At 47.3% G+C, this 22,983-nt stretch overlaps 3 protein-coding genes across 9 annotated transcripts in view; 2 read left to right on the forward strand and 1 right to left on the reverse strand.

The window, feature by feature from the left end:
- Nucleotides 1-3,264: 3,264 nt before the first annotated feature.
- On the reverse strand, nucleotides 3,265-8,551 carry JCHAIN (joining chain of multimeric IgA and IgM). Its single transcript, XM_032109300.1, has 4 exons — nucleotides 8,444-8,551; nucleotides 5,591-5,726; nucleotides 4,621-4,701; nucleotides 3,265-4,408 (listed from the first exon to the last, which is right to left on the reverse strand). The coding sequence occupies exons 1-4, from the start codon at nucleotides 8,505-8,507 to the stop codon at nucleotides 4,207-4,209; spliced, it is 483 nt and encodes a 160-aa protein (XP_031965191.1). The 5' UTR covers nucleotides 8,508-8,551; the 3' UTR covers nucleotides 3,265-4,206.
- A 3,994-nt stretch (nucleotides 8,552-12,545) lies between these two features.
- Nucleotides 12,546-14,193, forward strand: UTP3 (UTP3 small subunit processome component). Its single transcript, XM_032109296.1, has one exon. The coding sequence runs from the start codon at nucleotides 12,586-12,588 to the stop codon at nucleotides 14,128-14,130; it is 1,545 nt and encodes a 514-aa protein (XP_031965187.1). The 5' UTR covers nucleotides 12,546-12,585; the 3' UTR covers nucleotides 14,131-14,193.
- Nucleotides 14,194-16,454: 2,261 nt separating this feature from the next.
- RUFY3 (RUN and FYVE domain containing 3) overlaps nucleotides 16,455-22,983 on the forward strand; it is a 32,784-nt gene continuing 26,255 nt past the window's right edge. For 5 of the 7 annotated variants that reach the window (XM_032109283.1, XM_032109284.1, XM_032109291.1 and 2 more), the window contains exon 1: nucleotides 17,685-17,991. In XM_032109283.1, the coding sequence (XP_031965174.1) occupies nucleotides 17,697-17,991 (295 nt within the window). In that variant the 5' untranslated portion in view covers nucleotides 17,685-17,696. Of the gene's footprint in view, nucleotides 16,568-17,464; nucleotides 17,550-17,684; nucleotides 17,992-22,983 lie in introns of those variants that run through there. The other 2 variants (XM_032109287.1, XM_032109289.1) reach the window with 2 other exon arrangements.

Consider the following 22,983-nt stretch of genomic DNA (forward strand, 5'->3'; position numbering starts at 1 on the left):
CAAAAGCAAGCCCTCCATCACCAAAAGAGCTAAACGAATACTTGATACCTTTACCTTGCCAGCTATTAATTTGGTTCATTAGCACCTAGACCTGCTCAGCCTCTGCTTTCAGGTGGCTTTACTTTAATGAACCTTCCAGCACAGCCCTTAAATGACCCAGCCCAGGGACCCACTTGATCCTGCACCCTCAGTGGTCCACCGTTATCTCAGCATCCTTAGCTCAAAGGTTTGCAAAACCAAAATACCACTACACAGGCCTTTTTCAACCTAACAATGAGAAAAAGAGCTAAGCTTTACACTAAACTGCTCCAACACGAGTCACTGACTGAGTAAAGCACAACATTTGCACTTAAAATGAGAAGTAAACACACTGCTTAAGAAAAGCATGGAGCAAAACAGCCTTATCCATACTCAAGGACAAACCTAAATACCTATTATCTCTGCAGAAGCAAACCTATTGCTTTGATTTCTACAAAGGCTATTAACAAGGTTAGACGAACAAACCCATTCACTTCCATTACATATAAATAAAGCACAAATAAAAATCATCTTCCTAAACAGTTTATACTCATTTAATATTAAAATATGCATGCTTAAGCAACTAGCACATAATAGAATATTCCCTATAGTGCCTTTAAGGAAAAAAATCTAACTTTAGGGGCCTTTTATCAAAGTTGTTACTTAGGAAGCCACAAAAGTCAGATTACTATGCAAATTAACATCAAATGCCTGCACTAAAAGGGCTTCCAGAATTAGCCTTTATAATTAAACAGACTTTTGGCCAGCATTAAAAAAAAAAATAGGCAAAAAAACCCAAGCAATTTCTGTTAAACAAACACCCCAAAAAACACCTTGCCATAACCTTTATTATTAATCCCAGAAAAACAGCTTAGGCCCTGGTGTGAGCATTTATACCCAAAGCCTGTTGTCTCCTGCACAGATTGTTTTGATTACCATGTGCTAATTAGGCCAGGAATGCTTAAAGGCCCCTGGAAAAGACCAGCTGCTTCTTGTTTGGGGATGGTGGGGCTGTGTTAGTGAGCCTAAGTGCTAATACTAAGGAAAAAACTATCGGTTTGACTTTTTATGTCACTTTGTGAGCTAAGTAGCACATTTTGTGTACCTTTGCTTAGTTAACACACTACGCAAGGAATTTAAACAAAGTACTGTTGGTTGAGGTATGGAATAAGCTGCAAATTTTTTTGCTTGCATAATTTTTTGAGCTCTATGTGTGTTTATTAGGCTTTAATTTTTCTTTTTGGAGAATAAGAAGCTGACAGGTTTTTTTTTACATTGTGTTTAATTGAAAGAGAAAAGCTGGTTTTCTTCCTTAAGGCATCTTTTTTTGTTTCTATTCAAAGCTTCTAAACATGGGTGTGTCTGTTGTTGGGATTATAGAGAACAAGTTAGGGGGTTTTCCTTCATTTTTAATTAATTGTTTTCCAGTATGGAATGATTACCTGTTGTAGGGACTTCTTGTATGACAGTATGTTGGAAGGTTTTCCCTTTGTTGCATAGTTGATACATGAGTTAAACATGCCCTAAAACAAGCAAAACAGAGACCCCAAAACACTCAAGCTTGAAAGAATGGGTTTTGTTCTTAAGGTCAATCAGGCTCCATTGGAAACCAAAAAAAGGGGAAGCTGTTACTAAAGTTGCTATTAGGGCACTAAGATGTTTCTCTGCACTGTATTTCTTAATTTTTTCAATGAGTTAAGCAGTATTTGGGGCTGCGGAGTTCATGGATGGGGTAGAATTGCACTTGATGTTATGGTGGGAATTTGGAGATGGGCAGCTCCTGGCTCTCTTTTGCCCTTGCTGCAATCACCCCCCGGCTTCATGTTCCATCAAAAGCTATAGAGTTCAAGTTTTTACAACATCCAGGAGGTTTTACTTGAACACATTTAATATATTTGATTGCCAACACTTCATTTAAACTCTATGTCAATTCCTGGCCTTCAATTGCTGTAGGAAATTTGTCTTCCTTGACTTAATACTTGTAACTTTGTAATTGAGAACAGGGTCAATGTTCTTTTCCTTTTAAAAAAAATCAGATCTTTAAGTCCAACAGAAATATTTATTTCTGGGTCATGACTCATAAATTATTTGCAGACTTGGGACACAGGAACTGTGTTGTTTTGTTCAAGGGAACAGGGCTATGTTACAGGAGTGGCTTGACAAACTGCACAGTCACTTGCAGCTCCAGGGGGAGAAGAATAGTCCAGCTGACGGTGCTGATGTGAGGTATTTGTGTGGAACCAGAGGACTTTCAGCCTCAGCTTTGCTTGCTGTGGCATTCCTTTGCCTGAAACACAAACGTTTCTTCCTCTGAGGGGAGGAACTTGCTGCAAATAATTTTTTAAAGGTCAAACCCAGCATGTTCTTAGTAGTAACTGAATAGCAAAGGTTTGTTTGAAATTATGAACTGGCTTTCTAAAGGCTGCTTAAGTACCCCCAAAATATTAGTTTTGAATTAATACCTTTCCATGTCTGATGAGGATTAAAGAGGTGACATGGAAAAGAACTCTAATTTCTCCCTCTCAGACTTTACTTCATAGCTGTAACCTAGTAACTTGTAATGTCACAGCATTCTGAGACCGGGGAACACCAGGATATTGAAGATGAAAATGTCTTTGAGACAAATTTTGGTGAGTTTTACGTGCCCACTGCAATACTTAGTCTGCCAAGAGGCTCTCTGCTCTTGGCATTTATTTGAATTGGCTTATTTTTGCATGAAGGAGGGGGAAAATGTTATTTTTACAAATGCATTTTTCATAACTCTGACATAACATCAGAATAATTTGTGTCAGTCCTTTTTTACCCCTTTGCTCTTCAAAATTTGGCCCCACAAGATTTCTTCTTTAGGACAGACACCTTTCATGTGAAAGAATGTCCCCCAGATCTGTCTTAAAAGTACTTTATTCAGAGGTGATGAAAACTTCTGATCTGTGGATTGCAGTTTGAAGAGTGAATTTAGGTGATGTTTGGATTTTGAGACTCTCACCCTGCACTGATTCCCAGGGCCTCAAAGCAGCTCAGTGATGCAGAGCTGATCCTAAAATGATAAGCCAGTTCAGCCTCAATCTGTCAGAACTTCTGTAAGTGCATAGCAGTATTTCTATTCTGGTATTTTGGGAGGCTTTGCCTGTAAACATAAGCAGTTATTTAGGGAGAGTTTGATTCATTGTGAAAGAGAAAAGAATATGATTATAGGTTTGGCTTCTTCTCATGCCTTCTTACTGAATTGGAATAGAACACACAGACTGATGCAGAAAAAAGTTTATTGAATGTTTCACTAACAAAACTACTACTATGGGAATAAGGTTTTTGCTGTTTCATTGCTCCAATTCTGAACCCTGAACTAGGGTCCCACTCCAGCAATTTATGTCCCCTTCACAGAATTTTTTGAGGTTTTAAATGCAAAATGAGGAACAAGAAAAGAAATTTGAGCCAACTTGATTTTTTTTTTTTTCCACCATTTGAACCAGGAGCAGGGGTGGAAAAAGGCATCAGTATCAGTAAAGCAGTGGAGAAAGTGAAATGCTCAACATCTCCCAGAAGAGTTGAGTATTCCTGGCACAGCTGAGGGCTTGGCAACTTTGCAAAACACTTCAGGGTAGCGGCGTCTTTTGATCTTCTCTGAATCTGTGAGAACTGGAAGCTTGCAGATGCCCAGGTGCTAGAAGGGTCCCTCATCTTCTCTCTCAAATATGGTTTTACAACTTTCTTCTAAGGGCATAAATGCTGTTAATGTCATCAAAGGCCTTTTATGAAGATTGTGCAGAGATTGCTTTAGATTGCTCAGGGAGGGAAGGGCACAGACACTCCTGCTGATGTCTGTAGCAGCCTTGCTGGGGGGAGGACACACAGGGGACTGAAAAAGACAGGTTCCCCAGAGCTGCAAATCAGTGTCGTTTTCCTGACTTCAAGGGAATGACTGCCTTACATCTGCCGGGGATCTGCTCTGTGTGGTCTGAGATACAAAATGGCATTACAGGTACGTGCCAGGGACATGGGAAGGGAGTTTGACAACCAGGAGCTGCTCTGGGGAGATGGCACGAGTCTGAGGTTGGAAATGGGAGGAGACAAGTTGGGTTACTGTAGGAGCTGGCATTTGGGTGCTGTCATCCAGGTACTGTGGTGCTATACATACATTTTGGAGAGGAACAGGGGGGCACCAAGGCTCTAGCACAGCAGAGAGCTGAGCTACTCGGCGAAGCAGGAGGCCGGCGTCAGAGCTGCTGGAACCTGCCTCACCTCCCCGTGGTACAGGAGTGGCACAGGGGAGCTGTAGCACTCGTTCCTGTCGTAGGTGTAGCAGGTCTGCGGTTCCTCGCAGGAGTTGCCCTGCTGGGCCTGGTGGATCCCCCCACCCAGCTCAATTTCTACAGGGTCACAATTTTTGCAGCTGGAAGAGATGGAAAATAGAACAAGTGTGAGGAGTTAGATGAAAGGATGCCCCTGCCAAACCCCAAATCTTCCCTGCTCATCTGCAGCTAGAGCCAGAGGAGTGCTGTGCCCTTTCTAGGTGTTCCAGGGGAACATCTGGTCCTCAAGCATCTTTTAGAGCTGCTGCAGGTTAAGTCTTGGGAAGTGAAGTTAGGAAATAAAACTACTTACAGCTCACTCAAGCGGTAGACAAAAGTGGTCCTGAGCGGGGACAAGGGGTCAGAGATGTTCTCCCGAGCCTTCAGGGGGACTCTGCAAAGATGGGAAGAGAATGACTCTCATGAAAACTGCTTATTAAACAGAGTCTGCTCTGTTGTGAGCAATTCTAAACTCTCATCTTCTTCTTCAGGTTATTTTTATTCTAACCCTTCTCCAAATCAAATCCCAGGAAAACAGGAGATCTTGGTCCTCTGCACCCTCAAAGGCAACAACCCTCCCCAACAGCACTGTAGCAATTGATGTAAGTGCCGCTTGCAAGGTGACAGGACTGACAGATAGTGTTAACATCTGTTAAACTCCGAGCTGGCAGATGCTTGAGACTGATGGACAGCGATGTTTAACTAGTGGTTCTCCCGTTGTGAGCTCTGCCAGCGCTCCTGCAGCTCTGGGCTTAAGCTGGTCCTTGTTTCCCAGAGACACACACGCTTCTGTTGCGTTTGTGTGAGTGGAGAGGACAGGACAAAGTCCTACTCTTGAACTGAGCTCTGTCTCATGGGAGACAGATAGTTTAGGCATGAACTGATAGTTTATCAGTTTAGGCCTAAACTGATAGTTTAGGCACTAACTATTTTCCCAGGCTGTCAGGTCAGGAAGCCAATCCAGTGTCATGTGCCCAATCTGATTTCAGGTTAGATCAACTTTTGACAGGTCATGCTCTACTTCCCCAGCCTATTTTGTCAAGTTACTACTGGTCTGCTTAAAACATGGAGATGCTTTTTGTATCTCAAGGGACAAACACCAGAGAGGTTCATGTGAGGTAGAAAAGCACTAAGCAGAGGGAAATATTCAGGATACCACAGAAAGCAGTGCATGTGACAAGCTGTTTGCTTCATCGGTGCTGGGACATAAGAACCAATGCAAAGAAAACTCAACACTGCATCCCCTGCTCACCATCGCCCTGAAATACTTGGCTGCCACTTACATGATGCGGATGTTTCTTTCCAGGACTTCTTCATCAGGATTTTCTTTGGAGGGGACAAACTTTGAGGTCACTGTTACACACTGACACTTATTATTGACCAGCACGTACTCCGCATTGGTGGGGCCCACTGGATAACCTGCAAGCACAGGATATACAATCCCAGAATGAAGAACAAAATCCTTGAAAGCTGCTCTAGCAGAAAGCCAAGGGACAAAAATGCCAGGAATGCACCACTAAGGCACCTGGGTTGATTAAAGTCCAGGCTGCAGCAGGTACAAGTGAATCTCTTAGCAAATATGAGTTCAGCTGTCTTCCTGCTCAGCTCAGTGTGCTGCTGTATGTGGACGTGGTGGGACTGGAAAGGACAAGATTAGGAACCTGGACGTTTTGGTTCGTGAGGAACAAACATGAAGGAATTGCTTGTAAAATGAGACTTTTAGCCACATCTGGTGACTGAAGTGCTCTTTTACCAAGAATTGCTTAAGTCGTTCCTCTGTCAAGCACCAAGACTGTTCCAGCAACCCAAACCCCAGTTTGGATCTGACCTCTAAATAGATATCTCTGACCTTGCCAATGTGGCAGATGTGTCAGTTTTCCTTGAGTGGTATCTTGTCCTTCAGGTTCCTAGGGTAACAGATGCCAAAAAGCACAGCAGGACCCAGCAAGGAGGCAGCCCCCTGACCTGGTAGGGAAAGGCAGGTGGCCCTGATGATGCTTGCGGTTTGCAGGGAAAACTCCAGTCCTGATTTACCTCGCCAAACTGCTGCTTCTGGCATGCTACTCGGTATGAAACTCAGTCAAAGCAGGCTAAAACATGCCAGGTGTCACCCAGAGGCTTTTGGGATTTTCCTGATGCAGTGCAATGCTGCTTTACTGTGAGTAGATGGATTTGAAATAGTTCGTTCTTTGCTGGTTTGTTTTCCCCAACCCAGACGCTGGTCTCTTCACCTGTAACAAGCCAGTCTTGCTTTTATGTGTTGTTTTTACATCCCTCTGGATTTCTAAATGCTGCTGAAATCAAGTTCACAGCCATCACCTTGCAGCATCATTCTTGCTAAGCACCTTCAGCCTGCGCAGAATACCAGACCCAGTGATTTTTGTCATATGGGGACAGTGTGTATTGGGCTCAGATGGAGCTCAGTTCTGGGGACTTGCCTGCTCTGCTTGTCCCTTGGTTTAATCATAGAGAGAAAAAAGAAACAGGCTGAGAACATCTGTGTTAATCATGTCTATAAAGGATTTTGGAGTCACTTGGACTTAAAAGCTTTGGTCCTTCCTGCCCCTATAATATCCTGGTCTCGTTTGCTTCCATTCCAGGTTTTCTGAGATTGTTACAGGCACCAAAACTGTGAAAAAGGTACTAATCTTGTGTAAAATGATGCCTCAGTGACCCTAGAGTTGGCCTGCTGGTTACAAGTGCTGTCTGTGGCCTTTGGCAGCAGTATACCTGCTGGATAAGATTCTCTATGGAGTGTCTAGCTTGGGAAGGAAATCACTTTCCTAGCTTGTTCTCCAAGCTTCTTCTCTGCCAACTCATCATTCCATATGAGCTCTTCCCTCTGATGCAGAAGCCCCCCAGAAAAGCCTCCCTAGTCTCTGGCTCCTGGTCTTGGCCTTTCTTTTGGCTCAAGGGAAGTCTCTGGCTTCTTGTCCATCACACAGGTCCTCCTCTGCTGTCTGTGCTGCGTTCCACATAACACTGTGTGCAGTTCTTCCCAAACCCTTAATCCAAAGCCAATGTTCAAGTCAGATCCTATTGGCTTTTGGGTTGTCCCAAAACCTATGAGAGCAGGCTTTAATTCTAAAATTAGATTAACACAATCTTATGCATATGCAGGTTTTTCTGACTGCTCTAAAAATACTGCCCTGATTTAATTCCTTGTGTTATGCTCTTGGTTTCACTGTTCAAATTACTGGTGCTCCATCAATTTTTCATTTAAGATTACAAAGCTCAAAAAATGTGACTTTATCAGCAGCATCTCCACGTGTCACCCAGTAAAGTCCCCTTGGGGAGAAGGTATATAAATGCAAAATTTGCTAATGCTGTTCTAAATGTCTGCAGGTTGGGTTTCCTGGTGCCTGAGTTACTGCCCTAAGCTGTTCCCTCCCTCCTCATGACTTATGTGGCTGTGTTTTGGACAAAATTTCTCATCTTCCAGTATTGCATTGTCCTGTGATACACCGTGAAGCCCAACAGAATTGCCTGGGGTAAGCAATAAGATGCCCTCTTCCAAAAGCTGCAGGAAATGCAGGGATGCAGCTGTCCGTGCTTTTGGGATGGTTATCCCTGAGCACCGATTCGATCCTGCAGACCAGATCCACCACGTGCAGCAGGATGGATTCAGACTGTATAGAGACCTGAGACCCACACTGAGGAGTGTCCTGGGAGGACAGGCTGAGCTCAGTTGAAATCAAGAGTTTCCAAGAAATTCAGTGGAGTTACATAATAAGCTACAGTTTAATAGGAACAAATTGGCTGCGGCCATACGACAGGATTACCAGAAGATTTTGGAAGCCTTTAGATCTAGCAGGTAAGAGCCTTCAAGCTCCCTAGGACTGCAGAAAAGCAAGCATGCACATTTGCAGTTTATTGCTTCAGAAACCTGATAAAAAATGGCTAATTATCAAGTCTTAAATTTGGAGCTAGTCATCCCTTTATCCTCCAGGCAGCAATTAAAACCACACAGCTCTGATGCAGAAACACCCTGAGGTGTCCAAGCACCACTGAAGCACGGCTGCTCGAGCAGGCTTTGAGGTTTGACCTCTGACTGTTAGAATAATTTAGGGTAAATTACACAAAACCTGCCATTGATGTCTTAATCCCAATTTTCCATCTCTTCAATGCTCACCTACCTGCCACAAGGACGATCCCCAAGGAGACGGCCAAGGCCACGCACAGCAACAAAGAGCTCTTCATCTCGCCTTCCCTTCTTTTGAAGAATGTGAGTGGAGAGCCTGACTCTGCCTATAAGGGCGTGTGCAAATTGGTTTCCTAAAATAAACAGCCCAGCCAACACTGGAAAATGTGGCTGGGGACTGAAACCAGGTGTGTTAATGCATCGAGACCTCTGGCTTTCAGAGGGGAAGGGAGCAGGGGGTTGCATTTTTGTTGTGCTTTTTTCTGTTCTTCACCAACAGGCAACAGAGCTGCTGAGTACAAGGAGGTGCAAAACTACCCAAGCCCTTAGGGGACATCTTGCCATCAGGGCTGGTGGAAGGTACAAAAGTCCAAGACCCACAGCTCTGGCTCCTAATTTTGAGAAATCAGACTCAAAAATCCCGTGAGTCCTATTAAAAAACCACTTCAGGCTTCAAAATCAGAATCCTGTTTGGACCATCTCTGTGCCAACCGGGGCTGGACCTGCCCCCAGAGAACCTGCAGTCAAAGCAGGAAAGGTGACAGGGCAGGGGTGAAAGAGGCACAGCAACTGCAGCTCCTGCTTTGAGGAGTTCACTTCCTTGTGAATGGCAAGGGGACTCCGTGGGATTTGTGTTTATGAGAGGTCCTGAGTCAGGTCCCAGGGAAACCCTGGGGTATTGCAGACTTTTCCTGATGGAGGGCAGTACTGGAGAAGGCCTGGGATTTTTTTTGGTTTTGTCCCAGATTTGGGATCATTTGTGTAACTTCTGAAGAGCCAATGTTGCAATGTAGCCTATAATGGCCAGAGCTGTCTCTGCAGCATTTGCGTGTATCTTGTACAGAAAAAGCCACTTTTCAAGGGAAGCCCAGGCTTAGCAAGGGCTTGCTTGCTCTTGCCAGCCTTCTTCAAGAGGCTGAACTCTTTTGGCAATGCTGCCAGGCATCCTGGTTCCTGTCACTTTGCAGGCTGTCTTTCCTTTTCCAGACCCTGCTGGCTGGCTCCCTAAGCCCAGAACTGTTCTGGGCCCCCTGGCTGTGTGCCCTGAGGTTTTCCCCAAGCACAAACCCCTCACCCTGCAGCTGCATGATGCAATGAGCTTTCAGGTTACATCAGCAGCACTCGTGTGCAAGGGGAGCATGGGACGTGGGGGGACGACGGGTCACAGCCCAGCTCCTTGCAGGGCTTTGGGTTCTGCCATAGTTCTTTACAAACCCTGTGTTCTCGTTAGAGATCTGTCTTTAGCAGAGAAAAAATTTGGGGGTGTTTCCTCTCCCCACCCCAGAAAGCACTGCTAACACTTTTATGCAGCCCTCTCTCTGAGACAGGTGCAAGATGTTCCCTGTGCCCCATTTCTGGCAGAAGGTAAAAAATAAAACTGGCTCACCCGGGTTGATAGGGATGTCTGTCTGAAGTACTGTTTGTTTCAGTCACCCTTTTCTGTAAGAATTTTTCTAGAATTATACAAGAAGGGAGGGTGCTGGCACCAGGACAGAGCACATGCAAGGGAGGCTGGCTCTGATCTGTTTTGCCAAGCTGCACTAATAAAAAATATGGCACTGGGAAAATGCAAGGAGAGTATTTTCAAATGTCAAGGCAAAGACTGAGCAGAATTATACCTGTGTCTTTCTGTTCACTTTGGTGGTTTTCCCTGGCTGCTGGTACTCAGCATATCTGGATTTCGGTTGCTAAATCTACACGTGTGTGTACAGTCCCTTGGTCTGGATATGATGACATGAGAGCTATTTTCAGTCCCTTCAGCCACCTGCATGGCTCTGGGGATTTCTAGCTAGAAAGCTCTTGAGAGGAAGGGTTATGCTATGGGCTGTTATTTTTATGGATTACTCCTGTTTTACTGGATGACTTCTGGAATTTTATCTGGCTGAGCAGGCATTTGGCAAGAGGCTGAGCAGGGAGCTGGACTCCCAACCTCCCTGCAGGGCAGAGGCTAGAGATGGAATAATGGAGAATTGGAAAAGAAATGGGAACCAGCCCTGTGGTTTCAGTCTCCGTTCACATGTCCTGTGCTTCCAGTTGGCCTTGGACATGGTGAACTAGGATTTTCCAGGTCAGAAGCTGGGCAGGTGCCTGAGTGAGTGAGCAAAATAGTTGTTGCTGTGTGTCCTTGCTGTGCTGGGTGAGTAGGACAACACCAAGGCACAGGGCCCCTCCACATAACACACCATCCGTGAGCAGTCTGCTCTGTGCTTCTCTTTGCTCCTCCTTGCTCATTGGGAAGCCAAGAGAGTGGTGCATCTAAACAGACCAGCAGCATTCCCCGATGGTTGTCTTGGTAGCAGTGATTCCATGATGCTTACAGCACACTGGTTTGGCTCGAGCAGCTTCTGGATCAACCAACTCATGCTGGAGATCATCTTCAGCTTCACCAGAAGTGGATGATATTTTCACTAAGTCCTGGAGAAGGTTTGAATAGACATAGATTATTTCCTGCTCGTGGAAATTAACTTTGGATTGGGAGACATGTCAATTCCATTTAAATCCAACAGAGTCCAAGTGGAAGTTAGTATGCTAATTTTTGACAGGGCAGACTTGAAAAAAATTAGGACACTTAAGATGGAAACTATCAAGGTCAGGGACATGAGAAAGGCCTGGGTTTCTCTAAGTCCCAGCTACAAAAGTTATCTGGAATTTCAACCTGGCAGGAACTGTCTGCAGATGTCTCTGCTTGGATTCACACAAAAAGCCAGCAGGACTGAGCAGCCAGATGACAAAGCCTGATCACCAGGGACACCAGTATTTAGTGGCCAAGTATCAAGTGAGGATTTCCACCGAGGTATAGCTACCAAATGTAAGGGATGCTGTGTGTCTCCAGACCCAAGTTATTCTTGTTGCTCTTTCTTTTACAGGCCCGTATCCAGGGAGGTGATGGCTGAAAACTGGCCGGGACAGATTTGGAAAAGGGGTCTGAGGCAAAACCTGTCTTTGTGCAAGAAAGTTTTGACCCAGAGGTGACCATGTGAAGAGGCTGAGTGTGTCAGAAAGTCAAAACGGAGACCTGTTTGCCACCAGATCAATCAGAATCCAAGAAAGTGAGTAAAGCTGTGCACTCCACCCTGTTTCAGCAAATTTGAATATTTGCTTGACCTGTTTTTTTCCACAAAAAGGTGGACAGGAGCATTTATAAATACACCCGCACCTGTTCTGTGGTGAGAGGAAAGCACCTGCACTTGTACACAGAACTGCTCTTGCCGGGACGTGTGCGTGCCTAATTTATCAGCCTTTGGGTTTCTCAGTTTGGACGACACTAATGCCTGTGTCTAATTACTCCGTTCTTGTGGCAGGGCTGCCTGCAGCTCATAAAAGCAGACTGCTTCCCTGTGGCTCAGTATTAACGTCATTTTCCCTTGGGAAGGGTGGGAGGCTGGGCTGGTGCTCCGTCATGGCTGACAGACCCACAAAAACACAGGATGAGAATGCGGAGGCAAATAAGTAGAGATTGCATTAAAAGCCCGCCTAGTGAGGGAACCCCAAGTGTTGAAAAATCAGAATCGCTTCTTTCCTGGGACACATGCACCTCTCGGCATAAGGGGATGGATTCAAGGAGTGCCGAGGCGATGAAGCAGCAGCTGCCGAGCTGTGCAGCCTGAAGCTGCCCCGCAGCCCCCGGGAACAGGCCCGGCTCTTGCCGCAGCTGCCTGTATCCCTGTAAAAGTGCGACTCGGTAACGGGAAAGATTCGGAGAGTTCATGTGTGCACCTCGGAAGTGTCCAGGGAGGTTTGCAAATACTTCTGCTTCTCTGCGGTTTGATCTGGTCGTAGGGAACTGAGTACCAAGTCTTGGTTACAAGGACACAGGTGTCAGGTGTGTTTTCCATCTGTTTTTTTCCTCTTTGCTGGAAGATGACGGCACAGACAGCAGCTGTACATGGCTGGACTTCTAGAGGAAGAAAAATCCCTGAGGAGGACACAAAAGGCTTTTTCTTTATTTTTCCACGTGGCATTACCGCCTGCTGAGAGCTGCCACGGCTGAAGCCCCTCCTCCCCGCGGGCTTCCCGGGGCATCCCCCGTCTCCCCGGGGGCGTGAACACGCTCCGGCCCTGGAACAGGAAGAGCTCGGGAGCGAGCGGAAGGGACGCAGCGGAAGGGGAAGCGCGGCGGAGGCGGCGGTGGGAGCCATGCGGACCCGGCGCGGCACCGTCCTGCGGCCGCGGGCCGAGCCCGCCGATGAGCCCGCCGATGAGCCCGCCGAGGCGCCCGGCGGCCGCGCCGGCCCCGAGGAGCTGGCGGACGATGTGGAGCGCTTCCACGAGGAGCAGTTCCGCGCCGTGATGGCCGCCCTGGACAGCGGCGATGAGGCCGGGGACAGTGAGGAAGAGGAGGAGGTGCTGGGGCTGCAGCTGCCCGAGGACAGCGAGGAGGAGGAGGAGGAGGATGAGGATGAGGAGACACAGGAGCGGAATCCCTTTGTGGAGTACAGCGCAGAGGAGGATGAGAATGGAGAAGATGAGGAAGATGAAAATGATGCTGAGGATGAAGAGGGGGACTTGTCCATGGAAAGCGACTTGGAGGAGCGGCATCCGGAAGCCAAGCTCCCCCATGAGCTCTCCTGGGGCCAGCGCAAGCAGCTCTACTATGACACGGACTATGGGACTGATGCCCAGGCCAAGGGCAAGAGGAGCCAGCAAGAAATCGATGCTGAGGAGGAGGAAGAGGAGCAGGAGGCTCAAGTCATCCAGAGACGGTTGGTGCGGGATTTGGGGGAGGATGATTACGGTCTGGACATGATCCAGGGCTACCTGGCTGAGCAGCAGAAAACCCACGACAGCAAGGGGCAGAAGATTGATAAGGATCTGCAGGCCCTTTCCAAGAAGGAGCAGCTGAAGCTGCTGAAGCAAGAGTCCCCGGAGCTCCTGCAGCTGATGGAGGACTTTGAGGTGAAGCTCATGGAGATCAAGGATGAGTTGCACCCACTACTGCAAATGGTCAGAGATGGCACTATTCCCCAGGGGAAGGGCAGTCGCTATTTGCAGACAAAGTATCATCTCTACCTGAACTACTGTGCCAATATCAGTTTCTATCTGGTTTTGAAATCCAAGAGGATGCCGGTTCATAGTCACCCTGTCATTGAACGGCTGGTGGCGTACAGAAACATCATCAATGACCTCGCTGTTGTAGACCAAAGGCTTTCCCCACAGGTCCGTATGCTTCTGAGGAACTACTATGACAAGAAAGAAGAGAAGCTACGGAAGGAAAACAAGTTCTCTGTGTTTCTCACCATGGGTGGCAAGAAAGACAAACCAAAACATGCCCCTGCAGCTATTAATGGCCAGGCTGCTGCTGCTGCTGCTGCTGAATCATCAGATGAATCGGAGCTGGATGAGGAGGCTGCCCTAAAATACTACAGGATGATGGAGGAGAAGCTGGCACTCAAGAGGAAGAGAGCTGGAGACGAAGATGTGCTTGAAGAAGCAGCGGTGTCGGAAGCAGAGGATCCCAGTAAAAAGAGAGGGGTGACCTATCAGATGATCAAGAACAAAGGCCTCACGCCCAAAAGGAGGAAGATCGATCGCAACCCCCGGGTCAAGCATCGGGAGAAATTCCGGCGAGCCAAAATCCGCCGTAAGGGCCAGGTCCGCGAGGTCCGGAGGGAGCTGCACAGATATGCCGGGGAACTGTCTGGCATTCGGGCCGGGGTTAAGAAAAGCAGGAAGCTTAAGTGATAGTTATTTTTTTGTAAGAGCTGCGAGTGGCAGTACTGAATCCAATAAAAATTTTATACTCGATATCGTGGGGTTTATTCTTAAGGAAACGGGGGGTGGGGTGGGCTGTTTTTCAGAGGATGCTTTCTAGAAGGTGCCATCTCTGAGTGGCACAGGGCCCTTTCCGTACCCCGCCCATGTCTGAAGGTATTTTCCTCTGTTGTGGTCTGTCATGTTTCCATAAACAGGAAGCCTTGAGAGATTGCAAGGGTAGTATCAGGCAAAGGGAATTAAATGGGCCATGTGGGACTGATGGGGAGATGGGATGGGATGGGATGGGATGGGATGGGATGGGATGGGATGGGATGGGATGGGATGGGTGGACCTCTTGAGGGTGGGTTGAGAAAGGGGTGCAGCAGCTGTCACTTGCCTTCTCTGTTTTGCTGTCTTATTCTGGTCCATCCCGTTCCTGTGTTGAGCTGCAGAGATGTGGTTAATAGTTAATTTTTGTTCTGATTAACTCCTTTGTTAGGTCTTAAATGTATGGGCACTACTTTAGGCTGTCTTAAATTAGTCTCACGTGGTCTGAAATACTGTTTCCCTTCCTGAATTCAGTGAGAAGCAAAGCAAGGACTTCTCTGGAATTTATAACCATGTATGTAATAAACATACTAACTTCCCCTATGATAAATGTTAAATGTTATCTGCTGCTACAGGACTGAGTAGCATTGCTACAGGACTGCCTTACAGATGGGCAAGGTTTATGTCTTCAGTGGTCAGGTGAACTTTGAGGATGTTGAGATTATTTCCATGCCTTCTCGTGAGTAAATGCATTTTAATGCCACACTGAAATGCTTGCCAGGAGCTAAATGGCCAGTTCCAATCTGGGCTGTAAAAAAAGAATGGGTGATAATTCTGAAGTTTAACAAAAACTCTCTTGGGTAAAGCCTGGACTTGTGTCTGGGACAGGTTTCAGCAAGCCCATGCCTTGGTTTGTGTACCACACCATCTGAAAGGTATTAGTTTTCCATACGAAATTATTTCAGGGGAATAACTACTTTATCTAGTAATGTGATTGCATATAATGGGGGGGGGTTTGTGTGTGTGATGGTCCTGGGGGAAGCCAAGATATGAGTGTGTGCTCTTGATCCTGTGACGGGCCAGGTTCTGTAGTTCAAACATGCAGGTGCTCTGTTTGTGCTCTGCAAGTGACATGTGCTTTCATGGGGTTCCTGTGTAAACCTGGACACGCCAGGCCTGTTTCTGCCAGGAACATGCTGTTCACTGCTGGCTGGAGAATATTTTGGTAATTTTCCAGGCTGTTTGTTGAAGGAAGAGGTAGAAACACAATAAACTTAAGCTGGGCAGATGGGAACAGTCCTTTTCTGTCTCAGATGCACCAAACAGGTCTTTTCCTTAGAGCTGTGCTTACTCACCTGCCCTTACTGTGAGCAACACTGTTGGCTGCTCCTTCCCAGGGAGAAGAGTCCCGGCCTTGCTGAGGAGGGAAGTAGAATTTTCCCACCTTTAACTCCCCACTGGGATCATGATTGGAGGCTGCCACTGATAATGCTGAGCTGTGCTCCGGAGGCTCTGCCAAGAGGTCAGTAAGAGTTAAGATGCTGGGCAAAAAAGCAGCTTAGGTGCTTTTTCTGGGGAGGGATGGTGTTGTGTAACAGGCATCACATGGGATGTGGAAAATACCCAGCAGAGGTGCTCCCTGATCTCATTACTACAGAACCTGCTTGTGCACATTTCACACTTGATGCAAAAATGAAGGGCTAACGGTCTCTCGTGGATCTGGCTTTGTGCTTCCTTGGAAAGCTCCGGGCAGCTGGCAAGCGAAATTCTGGCGACTTAGATCTGAGTAGTAAAAAAGGGAAATAACAAATTGGTGTGCCATTACAGACACATTCCCAGATACACTGGGATTAAGGCTGAAGGCCGGAGGGAACGCGGCGGGTCAGCGGCCCGGCCCTGCCTGCCGGCAGATGGCACAGCACAGCTCCTGGGTTAATGAAGATTAACCGGGCATTATGTCTACTTGGTTAGTTCAGAGATTGGACAAAGCCATGAACATCATTCCTGTGTGCTTTTATGTATGGGTGATCACGGGAAGGCTGTGATTATTAATGCTGTGGGAGCGGGGACACTGTACAGTGTCTCTAAGAAATACTTGCAGTAATGTTTTGTGCTGAAGGGAAATTCCTAGTGGTGAACAGGTTTTGAAAATCCCTGTGAAAATGGACACATGAAATCAAGCAAGAACCACAGGTGATCAGGAAAAGAAGCAAGGAGTGGATCAAAGTCCTGGTTAATGCTGCTTTTTTCCTTTTCCAGTAGTGCTTCTGGAGAAGGTGCTGACACTGCCAAGGAATGCTTCAGCCATGAGATGGTACTTGCCCTTGCCAGCGTCCTGCTTGGAGAGGACTGGCAGCCTCAGCAGCACCTAAAGCAGGTGGGGATTCACTTCAGTAACAGCTTTGTCTCACCTCCATCACCCTCACAGCCACAGAAGTACCTGCTCTGGGTCTTTTCCATCCGCTCACCTGGAGCACGGTGATCCAAGGGATAGTCAGTCCTCCCTGCACCTGCACATACATTATTCCTGTTTAAACTGACATAGGCAAAGCGTAGGAAGCTCTAAGGTATGAGCTATTATTTTGTTTTTCTGCACCCAGAAGACATAATCCTCGGGGGGCAATGAGCATCCAGAGTAAGCCTGGCTGCCTTTGGAAGCTTGGGCAGAGAAGTACAGTGGCAGAGAGCGGGACAATGCTTTTTGCATCACAGCCTGAACATTCTGTTTATACAGGGCAAGGAAAATATATTGAATAACTGACATGGAAATACATCTGCTGCTGCCTTAGATTTTGTCAAGGTTTTCCTAGCTGTGTAGGTTTTCCTAGCTGTGTTCCATAATATTCCATCACACACAGTCTGGGCATTGTTTTACTCTTGTTAGCAAGTAGAAATTCAGACATTCAGCTGTGAGATTTGTAAAGTGGATTAAAGCATCTGTTCAATTAGTTGCAACATGTTGCATGACTTGGGGCAGCACTGGAAAATCAGTCTCCAGAAATCAGTAGCCTTTACAGCTTTGCTTTTGCAATTTTAATGTGAGATTTAAAAGGAAAGCAGCAACGTGTTTCAGCTTAACCCAAGTGCACGGAAGGCAGGCTGTTCTTTAAAAACTGGCAGATTTATGTGCTTCCTGCCTGCTGACAACACCACAGTCCACATTAATTGCCTTCTCTTCTGAAAGAATCTCCCAAGTGAAATTCCCAGTAGTACGCTGTATTTGGCAGTTTTAATACTAAGGAATATACTTGGACTTTGTCGCCTTTTGTCCCAGATCTCAAAGCGCTGCTGTCCATGAGCTCTCACTCCGGGGAAAGCCAAGGGGAGGCAGGAGATGGTGCCCTGGCTTCGCTTTACGGGTAAGAGCCCCTCCACCCTCGGCTATCGGGGTGGTTGTCACCTGCCGTGCTTCCCCCGGGCCGGGCCGAGCCGCTCCCCGGCGGTGCGGGGGGAGCCCCCGGGGGCGGAGGCGGGGGCGGCCGCGGCGCTTCCCGGCCGGGGCGGCGATGGCGGAGGCGGAGCGGGCAGCGCTGCCGCCGCCGCCGGCGAAAAGTTCCCGGGACGGGGCCGAAGCGGAGCTGTCCCCCGGCATGGAGCGGCGGCCCGAGCCCGGGGAGGCCGCGGCAGCGGCGGAGGAGGAGGAGGAGGCGCGCCCTGCCTCGCCGCCGTTCTTCCTCCTCTACCCCGGCCATGGAGGCGGCGCCGCGGCCGCGCCGCCCGGGCTGTGGAGACCCCCTGCGCCCCGCGGCGGGGCCGCCTTGCCCGTGCTGGTGCTGAGCTACCCGGGGCCGGACGGAGCCCGTGAGTACGGCGGGGGCTGCTCCCGGGCCGGGAGCCTCCCTCGAGGCGGGGTGGGCGGCGGGCCGGGGGTCCCTGGGCGCCGCTCCGCTCCCGGGGCTGCTCCTGCTTCGAGCGCTCCGGGCGGGGGGCGCGCAGCTCTCGCAGCCACGGGCGCGCCCGGGCTCGGGGCGCCCGCCCCAGAGCTGCCCCTGCCCCGGGGGGCTCTGGGGGGACGCGGGTGCGCCCCGGCGGCGGGAAGGGCAGCGGGGGCTCGCAAGGAGGCGGTTCGTGTGGGGGTCTGTGTGAGCCGTGCTGGCCCAGCAGCTCAGCAAAACCAGCCCCACAGAGAGCCCTTTGAGGAGAGTCGGTGCCGCCCTTGGAAATACAACCGGCTGTCCTGGACGTGGGGTCTAGTTCAGGGGCTGGGGAACCCCCGCTCGGGCTTCCTCCTGGTGCTGGTGTGGGGAACAAATCCGAGGCGAGGGCACTGCACGCTGGAGACCTGAAGAGGCTGAAGTGCATGGCTCTGTGGGGCGTGTTGGGTGACAAATAGCGTTCTCCTTCGTAAGATTCTGTCTGATGTTCTTGTGGTGTATTTGGGGAAGCTGGAGTACTCTGAAGTACTTGGGTGTGTTTTAAAAAACCAAATAAAAAGTACACGCATGGGTGCATATAGAAGAGATCTTCTGTTTTCCATCCATCCTAAAAATAACCAGCAGCTTCATCCTCTGGGCTGGTGCCAGAGTGTGTGTGACTGAGCTTTTGGCCTTTGCTTTGTCACCTCCTGTCCCAGGTGAGCATTCATTCACACAGGAGCTGATTTGTTTGGAGCAGGTATCTTTTTTTTCTCCTTTGGAAGCTGATGTACTTGAAGGCATTACTCAGCAGAGCTATAACCAGTGAGGTAAGAAGTCCATGTTTGTAATGCCAGGAGGAGGCAAAATGCTCTGACTTTGCTCTGAGCTCTGTGAAGGACTGACTGTGACTGCCAGCTTATGTCCAAAGTCCCTCCCTGCTAAACTGTTGTTTAAAATGACAGGCCCCTTGTCAAAACCTTCCATTTTACTTTCCTTAATCAGGAGATCTTTACCCATAGTAAGCCCTGTGATGTGCATGCGAGGGGTTGAGCTACTTCTGACAGAAAAGAAGACTTAAAGAGAAATATTTAATCTTAGTTGTTTAAACTTTGTGAGAAGCTCTTATCTGGATGTGGAGAAACTGAAGCATTGAGTTGAGCAAATTTGTGCACAAGGACTTAGTGGAGAAGCTCAGTGGTTGAGCTTATTTTAATATTGAGGTTGGTTTATCCCGAGTCAGCCTTATTCTGCAGTGATTGCTCATGTAAGCTTTGTGAAAAACCTTTATAAGATGCATATAGAAGTTCCCTTGTTCTTGTGAGCCGTGGAGGTGACAGCTGCCTGTGCAGTATCGTGTGTCACAGCCCACTCAGGGACTGACTGATGCAGTGATAGCAGTGTCTGGAGGGAACAGGAATCAGCATCTATTTGCATGGTGTCCTGGACTCTGTTTCTCCTGGGGCAAACTCTGTCAGTAAATCACTTTCTTCCATCATCTCTTTATTCTTGTGGTTTTTTCCAGTTCTCACATCTCTAAAAGCATCTTTCATTTGTTCCCACAGAGCAGCAGGAGCAGTGCAGTTGTGCTGCAAAGTCTTAGGTGTTACAGGGAGGCACTGGCCACTACACCAAAAAGTCAGTATTTCACAATATTTTGGAGGTTTATTTCAAGTCTTTTTTATTTTTTCCTGTTACAACACAATCATTGCGTTATTCTGTTGTATTCTCACCTGATTGCAAACATCAGGTGAAGGCCAGAGTTGGTATGGGAAGGAGAATGCAAAGTTCTTCATGGCAGCAGCACCTGCCTACTAGTTACAGATGGTTCCAGACAGAAGGAGCAGGATGATGTACTTAAACGTGCTGACCTGCAGCAAAACCTTAAAACAGTTAAAAGCAACTTGATTAGGCTGTCCTTAAAAAAAACCAAAACCCTAAACCAAACCCTAAACCTTTCCTTGCTCTCACTGAAAGCCTACCCAATGCCACTACACTTGGAATAGACTTCTCCTTCCCACTTCTTAGCTGTACCTTTAATTATGAGAGTTACTTCCATCCTTAAATAATATCTCTGTGTTTCACGGTAGGTAAAGAAAAACTTGTTTGTCACCTTTTAATTAAGAAATTGTTACTGATTTTTGGGTTGTCAAACTTCCTTTTGCCCATTCCTGTTTGAGCTTGCAAGGTTCAGAGTAGCTGGTATTTGAGGTAGAGTGCATATCTGTGCTGGCAGAGGAGTCAGAAGCAGACTTTGCTATGTAAATGCTAATTTTATCTTTTTAGATTGCATTCCATGTCAGAGATGGCTTTGTCCTTTTTCCTTTGCAATCTCTACCCATTGAGGGGGAAAACTTTCTCCTAATGATGGAAACACAGGTTTCTCACAGGCTCTGAAAATAAAAGTACACCCAAAGATGCTCCCTGGAGTCCTAAGGCTGGTTTGGAAATTTGTTTGGGTTTCTTTGCTTAGATTATTCTGATTTATTCAGTTTTGAAACTCAAAATGCTTCGCAGTACAGCTCAGCTCCCAAATACTGGTGGCTGATGGAGTGCTTGGTGTTCAGGTGGTTGGTCTTAAAATTCCAGTGCAGTCAGTTTGTGATTCTTTAATCTTAAAAATGTTTTAGCAGAACCCTGCTATGTTCCGTAATCTGGCCAAAGTCTCTAAGGGCTGGTGCCAAAGCGTAGCTCACAGGAGGGTTTGTAGGACCAGTCAAGGCTGTCTGACTGGTTTGAGATGGAGAAAGTGGTTGATCCTGCACAGCCTCCTCTGCATTTATCTGTGATTTGGGTTTTCCTGTGTCCATGACCATCCTGGAACCCTGATGGAGCCTTATCAGGTGCCCTTGAGTTGCCTGGTAGTCGTATGAAAGGTTTTATGAAAACACAAATATTCGAGACCTTTCTTTTGTTTCTTTGTGAGATGCTTTGTTGCTTTTATCACTTTGGGGCACAGAATGGGGATAGGGGAAAGTTTCTCTTGTGGTTTTCAGGTGGTGATTAAAAGGTCACAAGTCGGTAAGTCAAACAGTTCCTGTTTGGGGTTTTTCATGGTTACTTTTTTTCGGTTTTGGAAATAAGTCAAAGAACGTTTTCCAAGTATTTTAAATATCCCTATGGAGTATTTGCAGCAGGATCATTGCATAAAGGAGCCTGAAAATAGAACTCAGCTGGAAGTGGAAGATTGGCTTCTGTTATTTCTTCACGTTAACAGCAAACCAATGGAAGTTGAACAGTTCCTGATTTTTTAGCAGACCTTCCCTGGGATCCTGATGTGCGGGGCACTTGCCGGTGCTGAGTTCAGCTGAAGACCCGTGTTGTGAAATGGGAGCTGCAGGGTTACACCCAGTGCTGTTGGTATTTCTAATTGCTTCAAAACAAAGAAATTAAGCTGTCTGATAATGAGATCTGCTGGATAATAGCTTGAGCAATAGCTTATGGTGCTTTATTGATTCTAAAGGGTTTGTTTTGACCATGTGCTGTTTGTTTAGACCCTGTCCAAGGGTTAGCCAGGGCCAGCAGCTGTTCTGTAGCAGTTGGTACATGGCCACTTCACTGGGTTTGGAATCTGGGGTGGTGCGATGTGGATGCTGCAGCTAGAGGCTGTTATTGCTGAAAGGGTTTATAAATATACGAGTTAAGATGCTGTCAGCACGATTTATAAACTCTGTTCTCTTGGAGAGAAGAAACAATAGTAATTCTCATTTTCTGTGAAATAATTGCCCTTTGCGTCGCTGTCAGAACAGGTTGCGTGGTGCTTTTTTGGGTTTGGCCTAATGGGAAAGAGCTGCTGAGTTGAAATGTGCTGTACTAAGCAGGAAGTTTTCACCAAAACCAACTGCTTCCTCTTGCCAGTCAGAAATAGCAGCTCTTCATCCTTTTTCCCAGTTTTACGAGGCTTTTACATGATGGGTGCCATTTTTTTCCGAAAGCTATATGCATTGGCATGCTGAATTCTGTATCCAGCAATCTGTTTTGGCATTTCACATCCCTGAGAAACAGATGTATGTCCTTTTGAGTATTTCTTTGGGGTACAAAAAGGGAGAGCACTCAAGGTCCCATACATTTGGGCACATGTTCTTATCAATATGTTGTTCTGGTGGCAGCCTTCTGCAAGGGTGACTGTCCATCCATTTCAGATGGATGTTATACATCTGCTCTCCTCAAATAGATTGGAGCCACACAGGAATGAAGTCAGATCAGCTAATTTATTGGTGCCTGATATCATTGTTGAAGTGGGTAGTGACACTCTAGCGACCTTGGGAATGAGAACTGTGTCTGGTGACCTGGGACCTCTTGTGCCCCAGCACCAGGACTGTGTGGGCTGGGGACACAGGCGAGGTTCAGCCAATCAGGAAGGGACAGGGAATGCAGTACTGTTATTATAAAATAATATTATTATATGGTTGTTGAGAGGTTGAAAGCCTGTTTCTCTTCCTGCTGAGAGACAATATTTCTTTGTGAGCTTCACGTGAGCAACACAATTTTCGGGGGAGATTTTTAAAGTATAAGATTGGGTCACAATGTTTGTAGTGTTCTTCCTTATTGTCCTTTCATGTGCACATGCCCTGCTGAAAAAGCTTCAGCCTCAGTCACTGAAGTGCTTAGACCCAGATGGTTTTTTCCTTCCGTTTCCCTGAGACAAAAAAATCCATCCTAACATTTTTTTGTACGTGGGAAATTTGAGCTCCAAGGTGCCCCCTGAGAAGGTGGCACAGCGAATAAAACCCAAGCTGCAATTCGCACACCTCTTTTGAAAACAAAGGTGCCGATTGAATTCCTGTAGTGGCATCCAGGGATGCGAGCGGAATACAAATGCGGCTTTGTATTGCTGGCGCTGCTCCTTTGTATTCCGGGGGCGATGGATGGGGGGTGCGGCGTTGTTTGCTCGCTCCCAAACGGGCTGGCACAGCCCGGCGAGGAGGTGCTGTGCCGA

Source organism: Corvus moneduloides, chromosome 5, assembly GCF_009650955.1.
Source record: "Corvus moneduloides isolate bCorMon1 chromosome 5, bCorMon1.pri, whole genome shotgun sequence".
Lineage (NCBI taxonomy): Eukaryota > Metazoa > Chordata > Aves > Passeriformes > Corvidae > Corvus > Corvus moneduloides.

What these genes read in the sequence shown, in the direction of transcription:
- JCHAIN (XM_032109300.1), bottom strand. Translation starts at nt 8,507, where the DNA reads ATGAAGAGCTCTTTGTTGCTGTGCGTGGCCTTGGCCGTCTCCTTGGGG. An exon ending in GGGGATCGTCCTTGTGGCAG is followed by an intron (nt 5,727 to 8,443) that starts GTAGGTGAGCAT and finishes CTGTGCTTGCAG; the next exon opens with GTTATCCAGTGGGCCCCACC. An exon ending in GTCTACCGCTTGAGTGAGCT is followed by an intron (nt 4,409 to 4,620) that starts GTAAGTAGTTTT and finishes CATCTCTTCCAG; the next exon opens with CTGCAAAAATTGTGACCCTG.
- UTP3 (XM_032109296.1), top strand. Translation starts at nt 12,586, where the DNA reads ATGCGGACCCGGCGCGGCACCGTCCTGCGGCCGCGGGCCGAGCCCGCC.